The following is a 27802-nucleotide window of genomic DNA, read 5'->3' as shown; positions in this document are numbered from 1 at the left end:
GCTTTTGCTGAAAGGAACTGTTCTTGGCAACTTGGAGATCACTGCTTAAGATAACGGTTTTAACTGTTTTTGCACTTTTAAAAAATGTTTTATCATTGCTACCCTGGGCTTCTCAGGAGGAAGGGTGGGATATAAATTGAAGTAGTAGCAGAAGCAGTGTCTGCTACCTGATGTGGTTGCCTTACTCTATCACAGGACTGGTCCTGATGTATCGCCTTTTCTTCTGAATCCAGTGCTTTCTAAAATGCTTTAACAGAAGTATAGTGTCCAGATCAATTTAAGAAGGATGTTGACAAGCTGGAACATGTGCAGGGGAGGGCAACCAAGATGATCACGGGTCTGGAAACTAAGCCTTATGAGGAACGGTTGAAGGAGCTGGGTGTGTTTAGCCTGGACAAGAGGGGACTGAGAGGAGATAGGATAGCCATCTTCAAATATCTTAAGGGCTGTCACATGAAAGAGGGAGCACGCTTGTTTTCTCCTGCCCTGAAGGGTAGGACTCAAACCAATGGCTTTAAGTTGCAAGAAAGGAGATTCCGACTAAACATTTGGAAAAACATTCTGACAGTAAGAACTGTTCAGGAGTGTAACAGACTCCTACGAGAGGTGGTGGACTCTCCTTCCTTGGAGGTTTTTAAATAGAGGTTGGCTGGCCATCTGTCATGGATGCTTTAGCTAAGATTCCGGCATTGCAGCGGGTTGGACTAGATGACCCTTGAGGTCCCTTCCAACTCTAAGATTCTATGATTCTATGAAATATGTGTTGAAGTAGTGTAGCTGCTCCCCCTGCAGTAGTTTTGCTGGAGAATAATCAAAATAGAGCTAATGTACGCAGCAATTTTTGGCATAATTTTTAGTTGATTAGAAGAAAGCAAACTTGAAGCATTAATAGCAATCTCTCCTCCTTATATCCTGTCATTTATGTTCAGTGTAGCCTCTATGTAGTTTTCTGTTTTCCCCAGCTAATTCAGTACTGCTGACTAAGGCTCCTTCTAACATCCTTATAACCAGTTTGGGCAGGTCTGTGTGAATTGATCTCAGTGCTATTTCTATCGCATGTTAACCCTTTCAGGGCAGACTGCTTTACCTTTGGGTCTTTCTTCCCAAACCTGTGCGTGGCATTGTGAAGAGGCACCAGCATTGCATTGAGTTGCAATGACTTTGCTGCTTATATGCGCTGTAAGACTTCAATGGCTACTCATTTATTCATGAGATTAGTCTGTCTACGTCAGTAAAGATACAAACAAGATAATGACACTCCCTGAATTCGGCTTGGAGGTCATGTACACTTGTTCCTGGCAGTAAGTACCATGTGAACCTAACTGTTAACAATGCAGCAACTGAATTTTTATCGATGGCTAGGTGAGAATCAACTATTTTGTAAGCTGGCATGGAAATATATTTGATGGATAACTGAGGCTGTTTGATTAGATGTAATGAAAAGAAATATGGTACTATTCCTGATTCAGATCTGGAACGGTACCTTCGGCTTCTGCAGGCAAGTAGCTTGCCTCACCCATGTAGGGTACCTCTGCAGTTTTAAAGAGCCAGCCAGAATTGCTGTGTAAGAGTATATGTACGCATGCATCCTTATTTTGTTGATAGCTATATATATATATATATATATATATATATATATATATACATACCAGGCAGATAGGTTGTAAAGCTACCATGCCTTTTTAAAAAAATCATCTGGTTTGTTTCATTAGTGGGCAGATTATTAACTGGGGAAAACTGGACACTTCTTACATATCCAATAATTTGTCTATGGTAAGAGAAGGGCTTGTCATCCTGGACTGCAAAAGACATATGCTGAGTAAAATTTGTATTTAGCAAATGAGATGAAAGCACAGTGGAGCCAACAATATAGAAAACTTTACTGCCTTGTGCACTTTTCAAACAAGCTGGTTTGCCATAAGAATTCTTATTGTTAATATTGCAGTCAGTACTGTTATACTAAGATTTGGTGTCTTTATTTATTCTCAACCTTCCACAGCCATGCAAACTGTTTTGTTTTAGAAAGTTTAGTGTGTGGTGTAAAAATACGTAAACCTGTAGTCTGTAGATATATATGTGCAAATGCTCCTCTTCATTTTAGAGTGCAAGGAGATTAGAGATGGTAGACTCGTTGAACCTCTAAAACCAGGTTTATAAAATCCCCCAATTTAAATTTAGCTAGACCTTGCTTGAATTTCATTCACTCTTCATTTACAATTGAACATATAATTTTTTGCCTTGATGTAATGTAAGAGGGTTTTCTCTGAAAACTGAATGCTATCATTTTATGACTGAGGATACTGTTGGTGTTGAAAATGCACTGTTATTCAATAGTTTGCTTCATTTATCCCTGTATCATTTCGCTAACAATATAACTCAACATTGCTAAATGCAGCCATCTGCATTAAATCCCACTGCACTTTAGAACACTAGAGACAAAATTGTCTAAAGCAACATTCCATCCCTTCCCCTGTTGATGGTGCTAATAACACTAGAATTAAATGTTTTCCTTGTAATAACCCTATGAGGCAAATCACCATTACTCTTATTTTATCCAAGGGAAAACTGAAGCTGAGATAATGAAAGGCACAGGGCTAACCTGGTTGCCCAAGTTGACATTTAATTCAGCTATATACCCATCATGGAGGGACGTGGATGGCGCTGTGGATTAAACCACAGAGCCTAGGACTTGCCGATCAGAAGGTCGGCGGTTCGAATCCCCGCGACGGTGTGAGCTCCCGTTGCTCGGTCCCTGCTCCTGCCAACCTAGCAGTTTGAAAGCACATCAAAGTGCAAGTAGATAAATAGTTACCGCTCTAGCGGGAAGGTAAACGACGTTTCCGTGCACTGCTCTGGTTCGCCAGAAGCGGCTTAGTCGTGCTGGCCACATGACCCAGAATCTGTCTGCGGACAAACGCCGTCTCCCTCGGCCAGTAAAGCAAGATGAGCGCCGCAACCCCAGAGTCTGCCATGACTGGACCTAATGGCCAGGGGTCCCTTTACCCATCATGGTATGCTGTCATTAAATGTTTCTAATTTTCAGTTGGCTATAAGTCAAGCTGTCTGTCCCTGTCTTTTTAATTTCCACACACAAAGGGTCACCACCCCCAACTTGCTTGACCACCATTACAAATAAATTATGGTAGTTACTGGTCTTGGCAATGCCAGGTATTTGATATGGGGCATTAAGTAAAGCTTGTGTGGTCTGTCTTACTCATGAGGAAGTGCCATAGCTCAGTGGTAGAGTATCTGCTTTGCATGGAGAAAGTCTCAGGTTCAATCTCCAGCATCTCCAGTACTCTCTCTGAAACACTAGAGACCCAATGTCAGTCAGAGTATGTAGTATTGAGATAGACATGTCATTGGTCTGACTTAAGGACTCAACTACATTGGTAAAGAAAAAATGCTTTATATGTGTTATAATGCTCTAACACCGTATGGCGCTGTGGAGTCCCGTCTTTCGCCAATGGGATTTCCCTTTTTGAAGTTTGCAGCCCGTTTAACTGAATCGCTTTTTTGATGGGTCTAGTTCCAGCCTTAGTTTAATTAAGCTTCCTTGATTCATATGGTTTTTCCTTTCAAAATGTGTATTTCACCCTGTCATCTGTTCATCAATCATAATAGCATGCAGAAACATTTATAATACTATTTTTGGTGTAACTGTGATGTTTGTCTTATTTTTTAGTTGTTTTGTTAATAGTGTTAAAAGGTAAAGGTAAAGGTACCCCTGCCCATACGGGCCAGTCTTGACAGACTCTGGGGTTGTGCGCCCATCTCACTTAAGAGGCCAGGGGCCAGCACTGTCCTTAGACACTTCCGGGTCACGTGGCCAGCGTGACATCGCTGCTCTGGCGAGCCAGAGCTGCACACGGAAACGCCGTTTACCTTCCCGCTGGTAAGCGGTCCCTATTTATCTACTTGCACCCGGAGGTGCTTTCGAACTGCTAGGTTGGCAGGCGCTGGGACCGAGCAGCGGGAGCGCACCCCGCCGCAGGGATTCGAACCGCCGACCTTTCGATCGGCAAGTCCTAGGCGCTGAGGCTTTAACCCACAGCGCCACCTGCGTCCCACGTTAATAGTGTTACATAGATGGTAATTGTTTTATTTGGGATTTGGGATTTGGGATTTTTCCCACCCAGAAAAAAATCTCTTATTGGGTCAAAGGCCAAATTATTGCTAAATTATTGCTGAGATTTCAGGGTGCACTGCCTCTATCCTTTTCTTTTAAACATCAATAAATAACCTCTTTATTACACAGCACATCCTTGTACCACAGGCTCACAAAATGTTTTCATTCCTTTAAGGGGTCTGTTTTGGAATGCATTTTAGGATTATCTGGAGATACCTAGTTCAGAGGTATTGCCCTGAAATATTTGTACTTGGACAAATATCGCTATGGGTTTTCTATTGCTTCTAACTCTGAACCAAGAATTTCAGGTATACCTTTAAAAAACCCCAATAACTGAAAATTTCATGAGATCAAAGAAAGTACTGATGTAGCACTGGGTAACTAAGTAGGCATTGGAGGCAATATCTTTGGAACTTGAAGAGATGTGATATTTATTTTTATTTTGTAAATAATTACAGCAAGATCAGCTTTATACTTGGGCTGCAGTCAACCAACCCACACACTCATCAGATTACATTGAAGGAAGATTTCCAAGGAGAATTCCATCAGTGTGGCCCCCTCCAAAGCCTCCAGATGAAGGACAGAGAGTGAAACATGCAGAAACAGGTAAGGCCTGAAAGTGCAAATAGAATGTATTACTTAACTTGGAATCATTGGTTTAGATCCAGAAACATGGTAGCTGTAAAAATTTAGTAGTAGTGCTTTCCCATAAACCTGTGCAAGAGCTAACAAAAGTGTGATGTGCAACGCCTTACGGTAGCACACGTTTCAAGTAATAGTTGAAGAGACCACACAAGATTTTATGCACTCATGTGAATTTCAGTTTTGTTTAGTTTTTCATGCAAGGATCTTGTACCATGTCAGAAAAAGCTCTTCTGTGCACAGAAGAGGGCTTCCATTCATGGAAGCCTTGCACCTTCATATCCAATCTAATAAATAAATAAATGATTTTTTTTTTTTATTTTAAAGCTGAGTTTTATTCTGTGACAGGAGTGTACATTCAGAAAAGATTTTGATGAAATGATGAAAAATGGCATTTTGTTTTATCGAACTACAGGTCTGTAACATGAGATGACATGAGCCACTGTGACTCTCTAGTAGTTTCTCCCTTCTCAAAGTCTCAGCATGAGTTTAGTCTTAAAACTCTCCAAAACCCAAATTTTCACTCAATAAGTACGCCTGTATCTGGGGAAGAAGATGGGAAGAAGAAGGTTCAGTATTCAAGTTAGAAAAAAAGGAGATTCCAACTAAACATCAAGAAGAACTTTCTGAGAATAAGAGTTGTTTGGCAGTGGAACAGACTCCCACAAGAGGTGGTGGGCTCTCCTTCCTTGGAGGTTTTTAAGCAGCAGTTGGATGGCCATCTGTAATGTATGATCTAGTTGAGATTCCTTCTTGCAGGCAGTTAGACTAGATGACTGTCAGAGTCCCGTCTAACTATGATTCAGCAGCTTCTCTTGGTATCCGTTAACAATTTTTCATTAGAGATTTTATTTCATATATTTCTAGCCCATATTTTATTCAATGTATTTCTAATCCAAATTCTCAAGGTGGCTAGCAAACATCGAAAGCTGCAAAAAGGGGAAAATCCAGTATATCTTTTTACAAATAACCTCAAAAATTATTTCCAATTGTTACATTTGAAGCTCCAAAAGAATAGATGATTTCTCAGTGTCCATGGGATTTATTCTGCTTTCTGAACACCAGGCAGGAGGTGCATAATCATTCTGTCATCTACTTTAGCGTTGTGAAGTACCAATGACAACAAATGACAGGGCTTCTTCTCAGGTAGCAGCTACCAACCATCTAGTAGATGAGATTGCCATAGATGCTACCACTGCAGCTGCTGCCTCCTCCTTTATTTTTGTCTCCATGTCAAAATGGAGCAGAACCAGTAACCAAGCAAGGTGTTGTAGCACATGATGTGCATGGGCAGGCAGGGATATCTAATGGCTGTCTAGGCAAAGTGCTTACCTTCCTATCCCAACATTTCCCAGGTGGCAGTGCACCAATGTGAATGCACTGAAGTATGAGTTCCAAATATAATATGGAAAAAGTAAAGCTGTTTTCAAACAGTTCTTGGAGAAAGGTTGTATCTGAATTAAGGGTATGCCTATTGTTGATCATGCCGCTCCACAATTAGCACTGAATGGAATGTTCTTTCCCTTTTTTTAATAAATATTTTTATTGATTTTCCAATACCATTCCAATAACAGCTTCATTATAACAATGCCACTTTTATTCAATTAATACAATTATCAAAACCAATTATTTATATACCAAATTATACAATTTAGTTAAAGTGGCCTCCTCACGTGCTAGATTTGATGGCCTCCTCTTTGTTTTTTTGTTTTCTGCATTCCAAAATCTTCATAATTTCAATTATCGCACTGAATGGGATTTTCTAACTGAATCCCTGGATCCAAACCCTAAAAGCTATCCAATATCTGTTGGATATACTTATGTACAATTTCCCCACAAAGCTATGAGCAGAAATGATATTAAATCAGCAGCCTGTGTGATGTCATGTTTTGATTTTTAGCAGGTCACCCAAATACTTTGGCTCTTGATTGTACTGCACATTTAAAACAAAGATGAAACAATTTGGTATTGGCTTTTATTGTCCAAACTGATGTGAGTTAATGAAATTGCTCCTAAGTGAAAGTAATTTTGTGAACGGTTTTTTACATGCATGCTAATAGAAGATGAACAGGGTAAGTAATGGGCTATATAATGAATTTATATAATGAATTTAACAGGAAAGTTATGCTGTATGTAAATGAGAATAAATGAAATATGATAACAAGTCAGATAATCATTGTAACCTATTCAAAAATATCAGTCCTGGGGGTGGAATTCAGCTGGTGTCGCTCTGCTAGCAGAGGGCATTTCTCATTAGAACAAGGAAGGAGGCAATTTCTCTCCCAAACAGCCCCCTTCAGATCTGCTCAAAACTTATTTTGGGAGAGATGGAAGGTTGCAGTAACAAATGCCTCCCTTCGTTTTCTGCTAATGGATGCTTTCCATCATCAGAGCAAAACAAGCTGGATTCCACCCAGAAATGCTAATGGAAAATTAAACATCTTAATGCAAAATATTACTATACAGAGGTTTCTTACTTCCTTGTTCTACTGTTTCCTACTTTGTTGTTCCATTACTTGTTTTTCAAGGCATGTTTCTAAAGTGTATACAAAGGTACATTTGTATGTACATTTTGCCACTGGGATTATATCTTAAGTTTATAAGGTTTCCATTTCAACAGTAGCAATTTGATTTTGCATCAGTAAAAATACTTTAATTGCAAGCATGTATGTGCAAGTGCATTAAAGGAGAGAAGATGTTGCTCAAGTTTAGATGATGTGCATGCTTGCGATAGAAACTTCTGTCAGCTCTGTGAGCTTTCACTTCACCCACCTCCAGCCATTGTCAGAGCTTTTGTGACGTCACAGATGACAGATGATTTTAGTAAAAAGAGGTCCTATTAAAATCCATGGGACATATTTCTAAGTAATGCAATCTGATCATGGTATAAAATTATACTAAGCAGGAGAGATTTCAAGCATCTTTAATATAGCTGTATGCCTGCCTGTTGGCTGCTGTATCACAAATGCCAATTGCATTCTGTATCCTGGGAAACCAATTAGTATTCACCCTTTCAACCAAAGCAGTGGCACTTTAAACAGCTTTTGAAAAAGTAAACTGGCCTGACCTATGTGAAATATAAAAATCAGAAAGTATAAGGCATGCAAAATATTATTTAATAATCCAATGTGAAAACATCTGCTTAGGTGAGGAAAAACAGATGGAAATAGGATAGCAAGATTTTACAAAGACTTAGGAGAGACTGCTGACCTAAGAATCAACAATAAATCATAGAGAAACAAAGGTACTCCTACTTATTGCCAAAATTCACATGGCCCAAGTGTTTGGTGTGGGGACATTATACTTGAGTCCAGAAGTCCTGGGCTACAAGCCCATCAATGGCAGTTGCTTTGGAAAAATGGAAGCAGATGGGGTATTTTTACCCAAGCATTTGAGGGGTGAGTCTCTCCTGAATTACTGACATTGTCACAGTTTGCGTGGCAAATCCCCTCCCCCCATGTGAAATGAAGACACCGGACACATTATTTAAGGTTAATGGGCATAAAAGGCCACAACTTTATTGATTACAGGAATTGAAAGGTATTGGCCTTAGGCATTGGCTCCTATCGACTACCCACAAGCCGTGGGAGTCCTGCTGAAGTACACCAACTAGGATCCCACAGGTGTCACCGCTCGGGGGCATGCCAGAGGCCCTTACCTCCCTAGATTCCGGACAAGGCAACGCCTCCCGGAGTCCTCTACCGGACTACCCTTTTCCTTGGGGGAAGGTGATGGCGCTTCCTTCCCCCCTTCACTTGCATAACAATTACCCCTGCCAATAGACCAGGGAGAAGAACACAGGGAAGGAAATACAAACCGGTCAGCTGGATTGGGGCAAAGAGGGCGGTCCCCGGGCACGCCTGGCCTTAAATGGGCTAGGCCACGCCTCCCCCACCCGCCGATTGGCGGGCAGGGTCGCAGGCATGCCCGGGGATTCCCTTGTTCTCGCGGGGGCAGAAGGCCAGCCCCCACGTGTGTGGGAGGGGGTGGCCCGCAACCCTCTCTCCTCTCAAGTTCGGAAATGGCTTTGCTGCAATGCATTGTTTTAGATACAATAATGAATTTTGATTTAGATGTGGATTGCATTTTTGCATTGTCTTTATTTAGTAGTGGGATTAAAGTCTGATGATGATGATCATGGTGAAAATGTCACATGTGAAACTGCCTTGTTCTGAGTCAAACCACTGGTTTATCTAGAACTGTGTGGGCACCAGCTCTTCAGGGCAACAGGCAGAGGTCTTCCTCAGTTCTGCTACCTGATTATTATTATTTTTTTAAAAAAAGTTGGCTCATACCCAAGATCTTCTTGCTGCATAGCATATACTCTACCACTGGAGCATAGCTCCCTTCAGTTGTGGCATATAGCTGTTATAAAAAGTTCTCCATAGCACCTTTGGTCACATGGAGAGATAGTCACCTGTAGTCTTCAGCTATGTTGTCAAATACCTGCAGTTCCAGTCTGGACAGCAGGGTAGTCTGGTACTACTTGACTCACCAGACAAAAGGCCACAGGTGTCAAGCTGTCCACACAGTGCTGCCATGCAAAGGTTTTAAACAAACCACCACTTGTTACATTGCTGTGGCCTTCCACCCAGAGACAGACACAAATGGAGGAATACACTCCTCAAACAATAAAATTGTATGCTTCTGATATACAATTTCTACTTTAAACTGCAGTGGGATAAAATCTAGATTTTCAGATAGTTTTCAAGTTTGTTTGTTGTTGCTCAAGATGCATATTATTGATAGTAGTAACAGTAACAACAACAGCAACAGCAACAATTTGTTTACCACCCTTCATATGAAGATCCTAGGGCAGTTCACAACAGGGAGCCACGTTTTAGACATTCCCCCCCCCCAAAAAAAAGATTGCCCAGGATTTTAACTGATTTTATATCTACTGCTTTTTGTATTTTTACTGTTGTAACGATAATTGCTTTTGTTTTTGATGTTTCTGGTCTGTTTTATATTTGTTTTGTGGTTCTCTTTTATAGGCCATCTTGAAAATCTAGATTAATAAAATTACCATATTTTTCGCCCCATAAGAAGCACTTTTTCCCCTCCAAAAATGAAGGGGAAATGTGTGTGCGTCCTATGGGAAGAATGCAGGCTTTTGCTGAAGCCTGGAGAGCGAGAGGCGTTGGTGCGCACAGACCCCTCTCGCTCTCCAGGCATCAGGAAGCTCTCCGCAAGCCTTGGGAGCTCCGCGGGAGTTCCCAAGGCTTGCGGATAGCAGCCTGTTCTGGGGGCTGGGGTCGGGGGAAGCTTGGGCTTCCCCCGCCCCAGCCCCGCGCCTGGGGGGGAATAAATTTTTTTTCTTTATTCCCCCCCCAAAAAACTAGGTGCGCCCTATGGGCCGGTGCGCCCTATGGGGCGAAAAATACAGTATATTTTTTTAAAACCCCAGAAAACTACAAAATGAGAACGCAAAATATATAATAAAACAAAAACAATTTGATTTGATCTTGACTTGTTTCTAGGAGGTAATTTAATTATTGTTTGATTTTATATATACTAATGATATAATGTTATATATCTGATGTTATGTACTGAAGTTCTCACCCTGGGCCAGCAGGGGGATACTGTAGATAGTTTTCACTCAGGTCCACGTCAGTTGTTTTAGGCGGGAAACCCTGGGTTGTTGTTGCTACAATGTTGACAGCCGGCTGCCTATAAAAGCAGGCCGGCTGAGCTGTTTGCTGTTCAGTTCTGCCAGCGTACAAATAAAGAGCTACTCTGGAGAAATTGCTGTGTCGTCTGCTATGTTCGCCCACAACTTAACACTGGCGACGAGGATGGGATCGATGGACATCAGAGCACAGCCAGATGCAGCCACCTCTGAGCAGAGCTGAATCACTGAGCTGAATCACTGAGCGAAATCACTGAACAGAACCAATTCAGAGCTGACTGTTCTGGCTAGAGCACGGTGTTTCATCCATCGCCCTTCATGCCGGCATCGGAATCATGGCTTCACTTGTGCCTCTACCACCGTTTGTGCCAGCCTCTGAATCATGGGACTCCTACCTCACTCGGTTCGACTGCTACCTCCAAGCCAACGAGCTGACGCAAGTATCACAGGAGCGTAAGCGGGGCCTATTCCTCAGCCTCTGTGGGCCTGAGGTGTTTGAGACGGCCCAAGCATTGGTTGTGCCTGAAGCAGTCCAGGCAACACCGTGGGAGACGATCCAAGAGAAGCTCCGAAACCACTACGCACCAAAGCCGTCCAAGATTGCTGCCCGCCATGCGTTCTATCACCGGAACCAGGCAGAGGGGGAGTCAATCAACAACTACACCACCGCCCTGCAACAGGCTGTAATGCACTGCGAGTTCCGAGACTTAGATGATGCCCTGATGGATCGAATCGTCTGCGGGGTCCGGGACATCCATCTGCAACGGCGTCTCCTCGCCAAGCCAGACCTCACACTACAGAAAGCCATTGAGGAGGCTGTGGCCTCAGAAGCTGCTGAACGCTCCGCCCAGGAGATCCGCAAGTCCAGCAGCCCGCGTCTTGCTAGGAAGCCAATTCCAATGCATCATGAAGAGGCCAGCAGTGATAAGGCATCCTCCAGTGAAGACGATGATGTGCACCAGACAAAGCGGGAGCGCAGGAAGTTCCAACAGAAGCCCAAGGGCCAACCGGAATGTGCAGCTGTGGAGGGAACCATTCCCGTGCCAAGTGTCGATTCATAGACGCCATCTGTAGGAAGTGTTCCAGAAGGGGCCACATCGCTAAGGTCTGCCGATCGGCTCCATCTGACACCCCCCCTTCACCAACTCACAACTCCAAGTCTTCACTCCAGTCTGCCAAGGAAAGCTGTTTCGCTCTCACCAACTGCCGCTGTCCGTCTGGAACTACGATTGGCCAAACCGACTCACCTACGCGACGCAAGCTGAACATCACGGTGCTCATTGAAGGAGCTCCATGTGACATGGAGATCGACACCGGGTCTGCCCTGTCCATCGTGTCTTGGAGCACCATCAAAAGACTGGTACCCAGAGTGTCCAAAAGGCAACTCGACTCTCACCACGTACACCTGAGAGACGACCAGGGAAACGACATTCCTGTGGTAGGCGTTGGCCGGTTCCAGATCGCCTTCAAGGATTTTTCGGGCCTGCTCCGGTTGGTGGTGGTCGAAGGTCAGCGGCCAAGCCTCCTAGGGCTAGACTGGTTTGATGCCCTCGGCTTGGAAGTCACCGGCATCAACTGCATCTCTAACGCAGAGACTGAGGGTCTGGTCAAAGACTTTGCCGAGGTTTTTGACGGCACTTTGGGGCAATATACAGGTACGCCCATCTCCTTTAGCCTTGATCCACAAGTCACCCCCATCAAGCTAAAGCCACGCCAGGTTCCCTTTGCTCTCAAGGCTAAGGTGGATGAACAACTGGACAAGCTGTTCGCCCAAGGAGTTTTGGAGCCGGTTGACCACGCCAAGTGGGAAACCCCCATCATCACGCCTGTCAAGCCAGACGGGTTGGTGAGAATCTGCACTGACTACAAGTGCACGATCAACAAGGCACTTCAGCAGCACGCACACCTGCTGCATTCCCTGGGTGAGGGTAAGGTCTTCGCTAAGCTGGACCTTGTCCAAGCCTATCAACAACTGCCCGTCGATGATGCCATTGCTGAAGCCCAGACGATCGTCACCCACCGAGGGGCATTCCGTTGCCGCTGGTTGCAGTTCGGGGTGAGTGTGGCTCCTGGCATCTTCCAAAGCCTTATGGAGCGTCTCCTGCAAGGGCTTCCGGGCGTGGTACCATATTTTGATGACGTCTTGGTGTCTGCAGACTCACACCAGCAGCTGTTCGAGCTCCTCCGTGCCGTGCTGACCAGGTTCCAAGAGGCCGGGCTCAAGGTAAAGAGGGAGAAGTGCCAGATCGCCGTTCCACAGGTAGAGTTCCTGGGCTATCTTATCGACGCCTCTGGCCTTCACCCGACCACATCCAAGACCCGCGCTATTCAGCAGGCCCCCATCCCAAAGAACAAGACGGAGTTACAGGCATTCCTGGGGCTGCTGAACTTTTATAACATGTTTCTGCCCCACAAAGCCATGGTGGCTGAGCCTCTTCACCAACTCCTCAGCACAAAGACGCCTTGGTCCTGGGGTCATCAGGAGACGGCGGCCTTCAACGCGGTCAAGGCTCTCCTTTCATCAGCACCGCTCGCCTACTTTTCCAGGACGCTATCTCCGATGGAACGGAATTACAGCCAGCTTGGCAAGGAGGCACTGGCACTTGTGGCTGGAGTGAAGAGGTTCCATGAATACCTCTATGGCAGGACTTTTGACCTCATCACTGACCACAAGCCGCTCCTGGGCCTCCTCGCCGGTGATCGTCCAACTCCACCGGTCCTCTTGCCACACATGCTGCGATGGACTGTTTTCCTGGCTGCCTACCACTACCGGCTCGTCCATCGCCCGGGGAAATCGATGGGCCATGCTGGTGCCCTCAGCCGTTGCCCTCTTCCAGCGTTTGTGGAAGACCTGGCTCCAGCTTCATCGCTCCTCCTGATTGAGGATCTTCTGGCAGCGCCTGTATCGACTGCCACTGTGGCCTCCGCATCTGCCCAGGATCGCACCATCAGCCGGGTGCTCAACTGGGTGTGGAGGGGGTGGCCACAAGGGCCTTTTGCATCGGAGTTCCAGCCCTTCGCAACCAGACAACATGAACTCTCGGCTCATCGCAGCTGTCTGCTGTGGGGAGACCGCGTCGTGATTCCCCAGGGACTCCATCAGCGCGTCCTGGAGGCTCTGCACGTTGGCCACCCGGGAATTGTCAAAATGAAGGCGTTGGCTCGGTGTTACGTCTGGTGGCCTAACATGGACGATGCCATCACTGCCTGGGTGTCCGCCTGTCAAGCGTGCCAAGAGTTGAGGCCTGCATCACCAGCAGCTAAGGGACACACCTGGGAGACGCCAGACACCCTGGTCGAGGGTGCACATCGATCTGGCTGGCCCCTTTCACGGCCGGACCTTTATGGTAGTGGTGGACGCCTATTCCAAATGGCTGGAGGTGGCCCTGATGCCCTCCACCACTACCGAGGCTGTCATCCGGGTGCTGCAAGGCCTGTTTGCGACGCATGGGTGTCCTGATGTCCTTGTCTCCGACAACGGACCGCAGTTCACGTCAGGCACTTTTGAGCGGTATCTTTTGGGACTGGGCATCCGCCATGCCCTAACGGCACCCTTTCATCCATCCAGCAACGGGCAAGCGGAGAGAATGGTGCGCTCGGCAAAAGAGGCACTGGCGCGCCTGGACCGGGAAGACTGGCACAAGCGGGTCGCCGAATACTTGTTCATGCAACACATCACCCCTCATGCGGCCACAAGGCGGAGTCCTGCTGAACTGCTTATGGGCCGCCACCTCAGGTCACCGCTCAACCGCCTGCACCCGGACTTTGCCGTGGCCGAACCCCCAGGCAGTGCCAACGCGCCACGGTCATTTGTTCCAGGAAACCAGGTCTTTGCCCGGAACTATGTGGGGGACATTCCTTAGGTGCCAGCCACAGTAGTGGGAGTCACTGGACCTCGCTCGTACCAGGTGGCACTCAAAGACGGATGCTTGTGGCGCCGGCACATAGACCAGCTTAGGCGCAGGGTTGGGGACTTGGACACTACCGTGGTGCCCCCAACTGCGCTTGTGGCTCCAGAAGAGACACTTACAGATGGCGAGGCTCCACATACACCTCCCTCGCAAACTGCCAGTGTGGAGCCGAACCAAGCCGCTTCAGAGGGTCTGCCAGACTTACCACAGACTCAGACCACTCCACTTGCGGAGGCTCCACCCACAGCAGTGGAACCAGGGGATTTGGTTTCAATGCCACCTAGGGTCGCACCACTGCCTCAGCAAGAATTGTGTGGCCCCCCAAACTTGGCTACCAGTCCCCGGCGGTCTGGCAGAGTTCCCAAGCGCCCAACTTATTTAAAGGACTATGTTGTTGGACATGTATCACTGTTGGTCTAAGTATGGGAAATGTAACCGATATGCTTTTGTGCCTAATTGAACCATTACGTGTAGTGTTGTATATAAGGAAACCATTACGATTGTAACTAACGCCTTATCTCGGTGGGGAGGGGTGTTACGTACTGAAGTTCTCACCCTGGGCCAGCAGGGGGATACTGTAGATAGTTTTCACTCAGGTCCACGTCAGTTATTTTAGGCGATTATGCCCTTACACAAAGACATTAAAAAAGCTATAGAATGTTAATCACTTGAATGACTGGTTGAAGAGATATTTTTGACTTGTGCCTAAAGATAGGTAATGAAGGTACTAGGCAAGCCTCCCTGGGAAGAGCATTTCACAAGTTAGAGTGTAGTTGCTTCTAACAGTGAAAGTAATTCTGAATATTTACTTTCCCGTCTAGGAAGTGAAACTGCCACTGTGGCAAGAGAGACAGAACATACAGAAGATGTTCGACAGGTACAGGTAAGTTCTTGGTAGGAGAATAAACCTGTGGTTTGAACCTAATGACAAATAAGATCATGCTATGAATTAATCTTAACACTTGTCCAATTCACATATGTGCATCCTTCATAGATGAAAACTTTAGGTTATTGAGCCCTTGATTACTCTCAGCTGTATGTGTGAGCTGCCTCAGTTAGAAATACGCACTGTATTTGAGGAGATGTGAAGTGATATGAAAATGGTGATGATCTGCCACCCCAAGAAGTAGAATGTAAGACAAAAGTGGTACATTGCTCCTCTGTTCATTTTCAACGAATCTCAGTGGTGCTCAGAAAGTGATGCTTTTCTTGCATATTCTATATTGCCAGCAGTGCTGAGGAAAATATATAACATATCTCTGCCAATCCACTCTAGGACTCTCCGGCACCAAAACAACCAAAAAAACCACAATGCCCATCCTAATCTGGTCATTCTTAAATGGATATATGTGGTCATCTTATTGCAGGCTTTGAAATTACCCCCTGGCCCAGCAACTCCACAGTTTTCAGTCGCTGCAACAATAGCCTCTGATGGTACCTACTGGCAATCTGAAACATTTGTTAGTGATATTGCATGACATCATCCATCCCAACCCCAAGCAGGGTACATTTTTTCTCTCACTAGACGTGAGCATCTTTCTCAAGCATGAAAGTGAGAAAGTGTTCTTTGTGCCATACACTTAGCTGCAAACTCTAAAAAGAGGCACCTGACTCTTCCTTCTTACTGCTCTTCCTTCAGGAACTGTTTTTGCTTAAGAGATTTCAGTAGGAGGTCACCTATGTGTGGGACAGGTACAGAGCCAGAATAGTTTCACTAGAGCCTCCCCTCGCCTGTCTAGCTCCATGGAGCAACTCCTAACCCAGGTAATATATAGACAGGTCACTAGCCTGCAGCCTCAGCCTTATACAGACATGCATACAATCTCAAAATGCACAGCTCACATCAGGCCCACACAGTGAGGGGGGAGCCGGACACATTTGCTCCAGGCCTCAGAGAGCTAAGCTGGTTGAGGAGGCCTACCAGACCTACACTGTCATGCCAAGGCAGTGCCTCCCAGCTGACTAAATGGGCAAAATGCCTGTGCCTGTCCTTATGCACTGCAAGCCTTCAATAGTAAAATCGGGACTAATGAGTACTAACATGTAGTGTCAGATCATAGTAGGCAGTGGTGTCACGGTGGTATGTCTCATGGACAAGACTCCCGCCCTGGGTCTCAGATAAGCTCTGCATAGACCTGGCTCACATGCATACTGTTGTAACACTTATCAGCCAGCTGAAAAAGCTTGTGTCTTTATTTGTGTCTTGAAAGTACAAATAGTATGCATTCAAACTGTTAAGTATGGCTTGCTGCTGCGATCCACTTTCTGTTTGTGTGTGCTCCCTGTACATGCAGTGAGGTATTTTCTTTGTATGGTCAGAGAGACGTTCTGTCCTGTCCTTTTCAGTTCAATCTGCTGTAAGTTATAGGAAGAGTTTGGTAATCAACAACAACAACAACAACAACAGTAATAATTTATTTGTACCCCACCCATCTGACTTGGTTGCCCCAGGCACTCTGGGCAGCTTCCAACATATATAAGAACATTAAAAAGTATCTTGTTCCTACTGCTGTCCTATTATAGTACCAAGATTGTACACTAACTTATTCAGGAGATGACATGCCTGCTTCTCCATTGTACATTTAGAATTACCTAACTAGATGTGATGCTAAATGGGGCACATGGAGATCAAATTGGAGGGGAGGGGAATTTATTTAGGACCACAGCGTGTGAAGAAGGCTTTTAAACCATTTTCTCACCTGACACAGGCCCAATGAAATTTTCCCTTAAGCTGTAAGGGGAAGGTAGGGGAGAGCTCCCATAAGCAGCAAAGAAAGCTTTCTTTACAGGTGTTGCATGCCACCCCAATCTCTGAGTGGTGTGAGATTCCAGGTGTTCCATGCACATTAACCATGGTTTGTGTTTCCCTTTGGAAATGAGGCAAAGCAGAGACTGTGGTGTCTTTATGATATGGGTCATTTACACATAGAGTGGTACTTCCTGTTGCGGACTGGATCTGTTCCGGAGGTCCGGCCGGATCCCAAGGTTTTCGCAACCAGAGGACTGCTTCTGTGCATGGCAAAACCCGGTAAAATACCTACGGGTTTGCTGCTTTCACAACCCGAATTTTACATTACCTGAGGGTAACGTAAGCCAAGGTGCTACTATATATACAACCTGAACCTACGATGAAGGGGTTCACAGCATTGACACCCCAAGAGGGTCTTGTTTCTCCCATAGCTGCAGCCTTGGATTCAAACAGAAATCAACCATCTCTCCAGCTTTTCTGCCTTTAACAGCCTGCAACCTTTCCCCCCCTATGTTTCCCCACCATAGCAAACTATAAATGTTTCAAACTCTGCCTTTGTCTTCTAACTAACTCTGAGTTGAGGGAGGGGCCCCTCCCATTTGCTGCCTATCACAAAGCCCCCTCTCTTTGGCTTCCCTAATAGCTCATCATCTTCTGTCTGTTCTCCTAATGGTCCATCACCCCAGGCAATTTGCTTATCAGGAAACTGGCCTGGCTTATATTTTAACATTTGCAGAATCAAGGGGTTCAGTGTCTGGTACCCAGAAACTCATAACAGGATGGTGGTGTCTGAAACACTTAATACAGTGGTACCTTGGGTTAAGAACTTAGTTCGTTCTGGAGGTCTGTTCTTAACCTGAAACTGTTCTTAACCTGAGGTACCACTTTAGCTAATGGGGCTTCCTGCTGCCGCCACTCTGCCACTGCACGATTTCTGTTCTCATCCTGAAGTAAAGTTCTTAACCCGAGGTACTATTTTTGAGTTAGCGGAGTCTGTAACCTGAAGCGTCAGTAACCCGAGGTACCACTATACAGGGGAGTCTGGCACCCACAGACTCATAACACAGCGCTAATAGCTGGGTGTGTTGGTTCATAATTATTGCAGGGGGGGAGAAAGGGTTCAGACCCCTCCCTGTGTAACTTGATCCTGATGAAAATCTGCCCCTCCCCTGCAGCAGTTCTTAATGATAAAAGAAGCAAATAAACAAATACAAGTTCAAGTGACACATTTAGCATTGTATTTTGTTTGGCTTTAAACCAGCTCATAACCTCATTTGAAACTTCATCATTTGGAATTTTTAGGGGGTGGGGAGTGGGGAACCAATTTACTCTGGAAGTTTCTCTGAATCCCATGACCGGAACACACTGTACAGTATTCACTTATTGGTGTAGAGTTGCTTTATCCATAAGGGAAAGCATGCTATTTCCTTATCTTGGTTAGTCTCACAATAACCCTGTTAGGTTACAAATGTGGAATAGAGACTGAGACTGTGGCTTGGCTGATGAATGTGCTGACAGCAGCTTTGGACACTGAAAAAACCTGGGGTAGAGGAAGTGCAAGTGAGTTGTATCTTCTTTTCTTTTGCTTTTTTTGGATGTTTAAAACCAAGGGTGTACACTTTTCAACTTTCCAGGGCAGTTCTGGGCCAAAATTCTGAAAGGTGGGAGTGTACCCTTGAAAATTAGGTCAGATATTTCACTCAGAAAATTTCTACACAATAGGTACATGTGTTATATACATGAATGCAGTTTGAAAAACACCACTATAACTATTCATTTCCATACCTCCAAGATGAGCGTGCGGAAGAGGCTGATTTAGGTTACTTCCACCAACCTTTAAAACCCTACCCTGCTCTATAAAAATTGGAGTTTAAGCGAGGGAAGCCGTGGATGTTTAAAGATTTTGGCAAGGAATCCATCCGGTTGAGAACAGAAAAATGGCGCGGGCTACAGAATCTCAGACGTAAAAAAGGAAGTAGCCGCTTCGGTCCTTCTCTATACAGCCTGACTGAGTGAGTACAGAACGACGGGGGATTTTCCACCCCTATCAACAAGTTATTAACTATTAATTATAAAGTAACGAATTATTAGCTACAAATCAGTGAGGAAGATGTCTGGTTGAACTATTCTCTACCGTGTATCCTGCCTCCTCCGTGGAAAGACGGAGATACTGTTGCAAACTATAACTGAGCTACAATTACAACTGAGCTATGCGGCTGGGATTGTACTAAAAGCGGCGCTGAAAGGAGAAGTAGGAGAAAGCGGCGCAGCAAAGAGAAGTGGGAGAAAGCGGCAGCGAGAGAGTAAAAGAAAAAACGAAAAGATAAAGAGACAAAGGTGGACTTCCAATACAAACGCCACTGGGAATATTGTGTTGAAAACTCTCTGGAACGCCTTTTGGAGCTGAGCATGGATACTTTAAACAAAGCATTGTGAGCTAAGTACAGTGGGGGGAGGCGATACTATAATGTTAATTTAAGGAGCGTTTTACCCCTCCCACTATCTCACACACCATCCCTCCCCCTCTCTCTCCCTCTCCCTCTCTTTCGCCCCTTTGATACCACTAACCTGTATGACGTCAACCCCCCTCCCCTGAGGTCTAGTAATTGAATTGATAGACTCTGCTACAATTTAAGGGGGAAAACAAAGTTTGAATTTGAACTGGTTTGTGCGCTGGACACCATTTTAGGGTACAGGAGGAGTTGTGTTTGACAGTGTGGAACTTGAACATATAACAAACTCTGTTACTTACCTTTATTGACGGTGCTGGACATTTCTATAATAATTTTGAACTCTGTGCCCAAATTATGCCTATCTTTACTAATGTTGGATTAGGCCGCCAAGTGGCCGAAGTGTTTCGAAGATTTTGGAGATATTGGAGATATTGAAGAGACCAAGTTCAAATTTGGACAGTCTAATATACTCTGTGTGAAATAATCTAGGTAATATTCTTGTTCTCGCTGGAGACATCCTCCATGTGCTTGATTTGATTTAATATAGTTAAGTACTTAGCATAGATTTGAATCCATTTTTTAAGGGGTCATATCTCTCCATATTTGAATATTTGAATATACACTAAACAGTGGGTTAAACCCAATTTATGGTTGTGTCTGCCCCCTTAATGTTCCTGGAGAAATACCTAATTCTGACTTATCCCCATATCTCTCTCTGGTGTCGTGCAATATTTATTTATCCTTTGAGCTAAAAAAGGATTAATAGAATAATCCCCCATATTCTTTTGGAAGGGACAGAGGTTTAAATTTACACAAGAAAGAGAAAAGATTGTGAGCCCTCTAAGGGAGAGAATTTGTATAAAAGAAAATACGTGAAAACTGAGACACAATGTGGGGTAAAGATGGGAAAAAAGCGGGGGGGACCCCAAGTGAAAGAAAGCTATCCCGACAAGAAGAGATCAAGGATCTAGATATTCTATGGCTGAAAATTAAGGAAGAGTTTAAACAAAATGAAACTCATATGGAAAAAAATTGGGAGAAATACAGGAATTAATAGACAGGAAGATAGAAGGAGCAGTAGGAGAACTCTCAGCAAAAATTCAAGATTTATCTGTTAAATCAAAAATATGTGAGGAAACTAACAAAAAAATTCAAAAAGAGATGAGAGAACAGAAAAAAGAAACAGAAAGGATAAAGGAAGAAATGAGAGAAATGAACAAAACACAGGAACAAATATGGGACAGTTTAGCGATGACAGAAATGCGACAGAAACATCTTCATCTCAAATTCAGAGGAATAGGGGAGGAAACCAAAGAGAATATAAAAGAAAAGATGACTAAGGAATTAGCTAAATGGCTAGAATTGGAAGAGGAAGAAGTGGCGGGCACAATGGAGAATGCCTTTAGAGTAAAAACAAGAACCCAGCAACACAGGTCTAAAAAACACCTTGGGGACTGTCTGGTAATTCTAAATTCAATCGAGATGAAGAATTTAATACTAAAAACTAGTTATCATAAAAAACTGATAATTGATGATAGACCAATTACTGTACTAAAAGAAATACCAGTTAGGCTTCTGCATAAAAGGGAAGGATACAGACAGATAGCCAGGGTTCTGAGGAGAAATAACATACAATATAGATGGGAATTCCCTGAGGGGATTGCCTTTTTTTTAAAAGACAAAAGATTTAAACTGACAGATACCCAGGAGGTGGAAAAATTTCTGAGAAGGTATGAGAAAGAGCTTGGCAAAGTAGAAGACAGGATAAGAGATAGAGAGGGATCAAGAGAGGAAAAAAAAAAAGAAAGAGGGAGAGGAAGGAAAGACAGGAGAGACAGGAAGGAAATGAAGCGGAAGAAGAAGAAATAGAAATAGAAAAGGAAGAGGGAGTGGTGGGAAGTGAGGAAGAGGAAGAGGAAAATTACCCTGGGAACGGAAGCCCTAAAACATAAACTTGAAAATTTCGACGGATTAAATAGAACTTGTACTAACAATGCCATTGAATGTTATGACTTGGAATGTAAACGGTTTGAATGAAAAATCAAAAAGGAATAAAGTAGAGAAAGTTGTGAGGAATAAAAACTATGATGTGATTTGCTGGCAAGAGACTCATGTAGCTAAAAAACACAAACATATATTGATAAACAAAAGGTTAGGAGTAGAATTTATTAATTCGGACATAAATAAAAAGAGAGGGCTGGTGATTTACGTGAAAGAGAAAGATTAATATGTAAGGATACCGAAGGAAGAATTCTGGGGGTCCAAATTAACTATCAAGGGGAAAAACTTACCATAGTGACTGTGTATGCACCCAACATAAACAAAGCGGAATTTTTTCAAAAACTGGAACAAGTGCTATTAGAACTAGAAAATCATAAATTAATTCTGCTGGGAGATTTGAATGGTGTCTCCTCACCAGAGTTAGATAGAAATGAGAAAAAGAGGAAAGGGAACCAAGGGAAACTCCCAAAGGCTTTTGATAACCTCCAAATGAATTTAGATCTAATTGACATTTGGAGATATAAAAACCCAAGAGTGAAACAATTCACACATTTCTCAGAACCTCATCAGAGTTGGGCCAGAATTGATCAGATATGGGTTTCAAGAGAACTATCGATAAGAACAAGGAGGAAGGATGCCTAACTCCTGGAAGGAGGCCTACATAACTTTAATTCCGAAACCAGAGTCGGATAAGTTGGATATCAGAAACTATAGACCGATATCATTACTTAATTACTTAATAACGACTATAAGATCTTTGCGGAAATAATGGCTAATAGGCTTAAAAAATACCTATCAAAATCTATCCACAAAGATCAAGCTGGTTTTCTACCAAATAGATACCTAAAAGATATGTAAGACATATAGTAAATGTTATTGAATACCTGGAACTTAAGATCGACATCCCGGCAGCCTTAATCTTTATTGATGCTGAAAAGGCATTTGATAATGTATCCTGGCAGTTCCTACTAAAATGTATGCAGAGAGTTGGAATGGAGGGGACATTTATGGAGGGTGTAAGAGCAATATATTCGGGTCAGAAAGCCAAGTTGATTATCAATAATAACTTAACAAATTCGTTTGAGATCTCGAAAGGTACAAGACAGGGATGCCCCCTGTCTCCTCTCTTGTTTATTATGGTGTTAGAAATAATTACAAACAAAATAAGGGAAACCCCAGTAATAAAAGGAATTAGTATTGGAGGGAAAGAATACAAACTAAAAGCCTATGCAGATGACTTGGTAATATCATTAAGAGATCCAGTAGAGCATATCGATAAAGTCATGGAGTTGTTGGAAGAATTTGGGAAACTGGCTGGCTTTAAACTGAATAAGGTTAAAACCAAGATGTTAACAAAGAATATATCTGAAGATCAAAGAAACCAGCTTGAGCAAAAAACGGGAATTAAGGTCGTGAAAAAGGTGAAATACCTAGGTATTTGGATTACTACGAAAAATATAAACTTAGTGGAAGATAATTACATAAAGACCTGGAAAGAAGTTAAAAAAGATTTAGAGACCTGGAGCCGGCTAAAACTCTCCTGGTCGGGGAGGATGGCAGTAATTAAGATGAGCATTCTTCCAAGGCTGCTGTTTTTATTTCAGAACATCCCGGTGATTAGGGGCACGAAGTTGTTCAAAGATTGGCAGAAAACCCTGTCCAGATTTATCTGGCAGGGCAAAAGAGCAAGAATTAAATTCAAACTACTCACAGACCGCAAAGACAGGGGAGGGTTTGCGGTCCCGAACCTGAAATTATACTATGAGGCTGCATGTTTGTGTTGGATCAAGGATTGGATTGCGTTGAAAAACACGGATTTGTTAGATTTGGAGGGATTCGATGCTAGATTTGGTTGGCATGCGTATTTATGGCAGGATAAGGAGAGAGCACATAAAGGATTTGCCAACCATGTCTTTAGAGGAGCGGTACTTGAAGTATGGAACAGAAATAAGAGACTTATAGAAAAGGACACCCCATGGTGACTGTCACCAATTGATATCATCATAATTAAAAAAACTAACATGGGAGGACAAAGATGGACTTATGAGGAACTATTGACAAGATCAGATAAAGGATGGAGACTCAGACCTTATGAGGAAATAAAAGACAAATTAACAACTTGGTTGCAATACTATCAAATTAATGCGTTATGGAACGAGCATAAAAAAATAGGGATGAGTGAGAAAAAGTCCAGATATCAGGTGGAAATAATAGAAGGAAATTCTAAACTCCTTTCTAAAATGTATAATCAACTACTAGATTGGGACACCAAGGATGAAGAAGTGAAGGAAGTTATGATCAAATGGGCCATAGACCTTGGATATAATTTAGAATTTGATAGGTGGGTGAAACTCTGGAACAAGGATATGAAATTTACAGCATGTGTTGGACTCCGAGAAAATTTACAAAAAATGATGTACAGGTGGTATATAACCCCTGTGAAATTGGAAAAAATGTACAAGACCGGGGACAAAACTTGCTGGAAATGCAAATCAAAAGAGGGCGACTTCTTTCACATGTGGTGGGCCTGTAGAGAAGTGAAAAGGTTTTGGGGACTTATTTATGATGAACTAAAAAAAATATTGAAATACACTTTCCCTAAAAAACCTGAAGCTTTCCTCTTAGGAATGGTAGGGGAGGAGATAAGATGAGAAGACCAAACCATGTTCCAATATGCAACGGCAGCGGCCAGGTTACTTTTAGCGCAAAACTGGAAGACCCTCAATATCCCAACTATTAGAGAATGGCAATCCAAATTATTTGAGTATATAGAGATAGCAAGGATGACACAGAAGATCAGGCATCAGAAAAATGTTAAATTTATTACTGATTGGAATAAATTCTTTACATATATAGAAAAAAAAATAGGAAATATTAAAATTACAGTAGGTATAATATAAAGCCTGAGAGGTACTGATACAGATGGTAAAAACAAACTGCAGGGAGATAAGGTTAAAATAGAGCTCAAACCGTGACGGAGGGAAGTCCTTAATGTAATGTTGTAATTGGATATATGTATGTGTTTATTTGTGTGTGTGTTTTGTTTTTTTCTCTCTTTCGTTTCTGTTGGTTTATATGTGTGCGTTGTTTTGTTTTTAACTTGTATTGAAAATCAATAAAAATTAATGGGGGGAAAAAAACCCCTACCCTGCTCCCTTCTGCCTCACTGTGCTTCCCAAATTTTATGCTCTTCTCTGAAGCTGAGACAGTGCATCTTTCTCCTTACAGGGAACAATGCATGAGCTCACCTTGGATAGTTGAAGAAAATGGCAGCAGAAGAACTGCACCTCACTTGTTCTTACCCTACTATGTTAATTTTGAATGTCTGAAGCTGATATGAGTCCTTAGTTCTTCTGGCATTTGCAGGTCGTGGGTGGCGCTGTGGGTTAAACCACAGAGCCTAGGACTTGCCGATCAGAAGGTTGGCAGTTCGAATCCCCACGACGGGGTGAGCTCCCATTGCTCGGTCCCTACTCCTGCCAACCTAGCAGTTCAAAAGCACCTCAAAGTGCAAGTAGATAAATAGGTACCGCTCCAGCGGGAAGGTAAACAGCATTTCCGTGCGCTGCTCTGGTTCGCCAGAAGCGGCTTAGTCATGCTGGCCACATGACCCGGAAGCTTTACGCTGGCTCCCTCGGCCAGTAAAGCGAGATGAGCGCTGCAACCCCAGAGTCGGCCACGACTGGACCTAATGGTCAGGGGTCCTTTTACCTTTACAGTGATCCTGCAGTATACAAATCATACTGTGTTTTCGTTATAGCTGTCTGGCTTCATTTTACATTATATTATTCTAGTTTTCGGCTTGCTTTTTAAAATGATTGCCCCATCCCAACCTAAGTAATCTTTATATATCAAGTTCTTGCTGTATTCCAGTTTCAGAAACTGTCCCATCATGGCCGAGTTCATAAATACCATTTTGGTTACAGATATGAAATTCCTCCACAAGCCAAATACTTGTCATAAAAAAAGAAGTTATGAATCTGCCATAAAGCTTCCAAATATATATTCTTCTTCTCAGATTATAGGCCTTGTTGGAACCCATGGTACCTTCTTTGGATTTGGCAGTTTTTAGACACTGAAGACAGATTTATCCTGTATGATTTATTTATGTATTTTCCAGGAATACGAAAGTAAAATGTTGACTTTAGAAATCTCTAGTGAGCAAGGCTTTTTGGAACATAATGTTAAAAGATTTCTGCTCCATCACAAGCCTTTAAGCAGGGCCTCTCTTATTTTATCTTTTTGTACAGCACCTAAGAATTGAAGGCACAATACAAAGATTTATATTTTGGCTGCAATACTGTGCACAGTTGAGTTCCCACTGTGTTTGAATATATTTTGAAGTGTCATTGTGCAGGGCGCAAGCTTTGAAACTAGATTTTAAGAGCACTTCTAAAAATATCATTTTACTGTTTATCATGAAAACATAAATTATCTCTTTAATGCTGCAGTATGAGAAAAAAAAATCCATCTTACATTTAATAATAATAATCTTAACAGACTATTATTTCTTTCTAATATAATTAAAATTTGTACTAAGCAGCATCTCCAAAGGCAAATAGTAGCACTGGTGGGGTAGTTTTCAGGAGGAAACTGTCATGATAGCATTGAGACTCTGGTGACTTTTTCTTCAAAATAAAAGTGGCCATTTTAAGCATGCTATTTTGAAAGTTTGGATTAATGCCATGTCTAGATTGGCCTTAAATTGTGCTAATTCACTTTGAAATAAATAACTGGAATGTAAGTTAATCAGTGGGTCTTAAATGTGACTAACAGAGACCTACATTGGCTCTCAGTATGTTTCCAGGCACAAGTCAAAGCATTGACTTGTGCCTCTAAACCCTAAACGGCCTTGGGTCAGTACACTTGAAGGAGCATCTCCACACCCATCGCTCAGCCTGGACACTGAAGTCCGGTGCTGAGGGCCTTCTGGTGGCTCACTCACTGTGAGAAGTAAAGTTACAGGGAACTAGGCAGAGGGCCTTCTTCGTAGTGGCGCCCGCCCTGTGGAATGCCCTCCCATCAGATGTCAAAGAAATAAACAACTATCTGACGTTTAGAAGACATCTGAAGGTAGCCCTGTTTATGGAAGTTTTTAATGACTGATGTTTTAATGTATTTTTAATCTTTGGTTGGAAGTCGCCCAGAGTGGCTGGGGAAACCCAGCCAGATGGGCGGGGTATAAATAATAAATTGTTGTTGTTGTTGTTGTTGTTGTTGTTGTTGTTGTTGTTGTTGTTGTTGTTGTTATTATTATAGACTGCATATGGGAGAAAGGAAGCAGAGAAGGGGAAGGACTCTGGGATTGACGAAAAGTAGCAGCACTGGTCTGTGAGAGATGGCTGTTCATTGGGGCATTTCACATGGCAACATCATGAAGGAAATATGACTTAACAGATATTTTGAGTGACCATATGAACAAAAAACTTCACCCTATTTTCCAAGATGATTTAAGGCTCCTTGTACAACCTTAATGTCTCCAGTGCTGTATCATTTATAATTCATAGAATCATAGAATCATAGAGTTGGAAGAGACCACAAGGGCCATCGAGTCCAACCCCCTGCCAAGCAGGAAACACCATCAGAGCACTCCTGACATATTTGTCAAGCCTCTGCTTAAAGACCTCCAAAGAAGGAGACTCCACCACACTCCTTGGCAGCAAATTCCACTGTCGAACAGCTCTTACTGTCAGGAAGTTCTTCCTAATGTTTAGGTGGAATCTTCTTTCTTGTAGTTTGGAACCATTGCTCCGTGTCCGCTTCTCTGGAGCAGCAGAAAACAACCTTTCTCCCTCCTCTATGTGACATCCTTTTCTATATTTGAACATGGCTATCATATCACCCCTTAACCTCCTCTTCTCCAGGCTAAACATGCCCAGCTCCCTTAGCCACTCCTCATAAGGCATCGTTTCCAGGCCTTTGACCATTTTGGTTGATACAGTGACTGAACTGGAGGCCCCTCGACTGACTTCAGGTCCAGTGTTGGACCATTTCGATCGGATACTCCCTACTGATGTGGATAGATTCCTCCAAGTTGGTAGGCCCACCACCTGCCTCCTTGATCCGTGCCCGTCTTGGCTGATTAGGGAGTGTCCAGATGTTGCGCGGACCCCCCTGGTTGAAATTATCAATTTGTCCCTTGACACGGGGACATTCCCAGGGGAACTGAAGGAAGCAGTGGTGTGTCCACTCTTAAAGAAAACTTCATTAGATCCCTTAGACCTATCCAATTACCGCCCAGTTTCAAATCTTCCATACCTGGGTAAGGTAATTGAGAGAGCGGTTGCT

The 27802-nt window shown here is 43.4% G+C and overlaps 1 protein-coding gene across 1 annotated transcript in view; it reads left to right on the top strand.

Moving 5' to 3' along the window:
* Positions 1–27802, top strand: part of FMN2 (formin 2) — a 180324-nt gene that overhangs the window by 26130 nt on the left and 126392 nt on the right. The window contains exons 3-4 of the mRNA XM_079969431.1: positions 4588–4735; positions 15133–15194. Coding sequence (XP_079825557.1) covers positions 4588–4735; positions 15133–15194 — 210 coding nt within the window. The remainder of the gene's footprint in view (positions 1–4587; positions 4736–15132; positions 15195–27802) is intronic.

This window comes from Podarcis cretensis, assembly GCF_951804945.1.
Source record: "Podarcis cretensis genome assembly, chromosome: 3".
Taxonomy (NCBI): Eukaryota; Metazoa; Chordata; class Lepidosauria; order Squamata; family Lacertidae; genus Podarcis; species Podarcis cretensis.
Note: the sequence above shows the minus strand (reverse complement) of the source record. Positions and strands in the feature narration are given on the sequence as shown.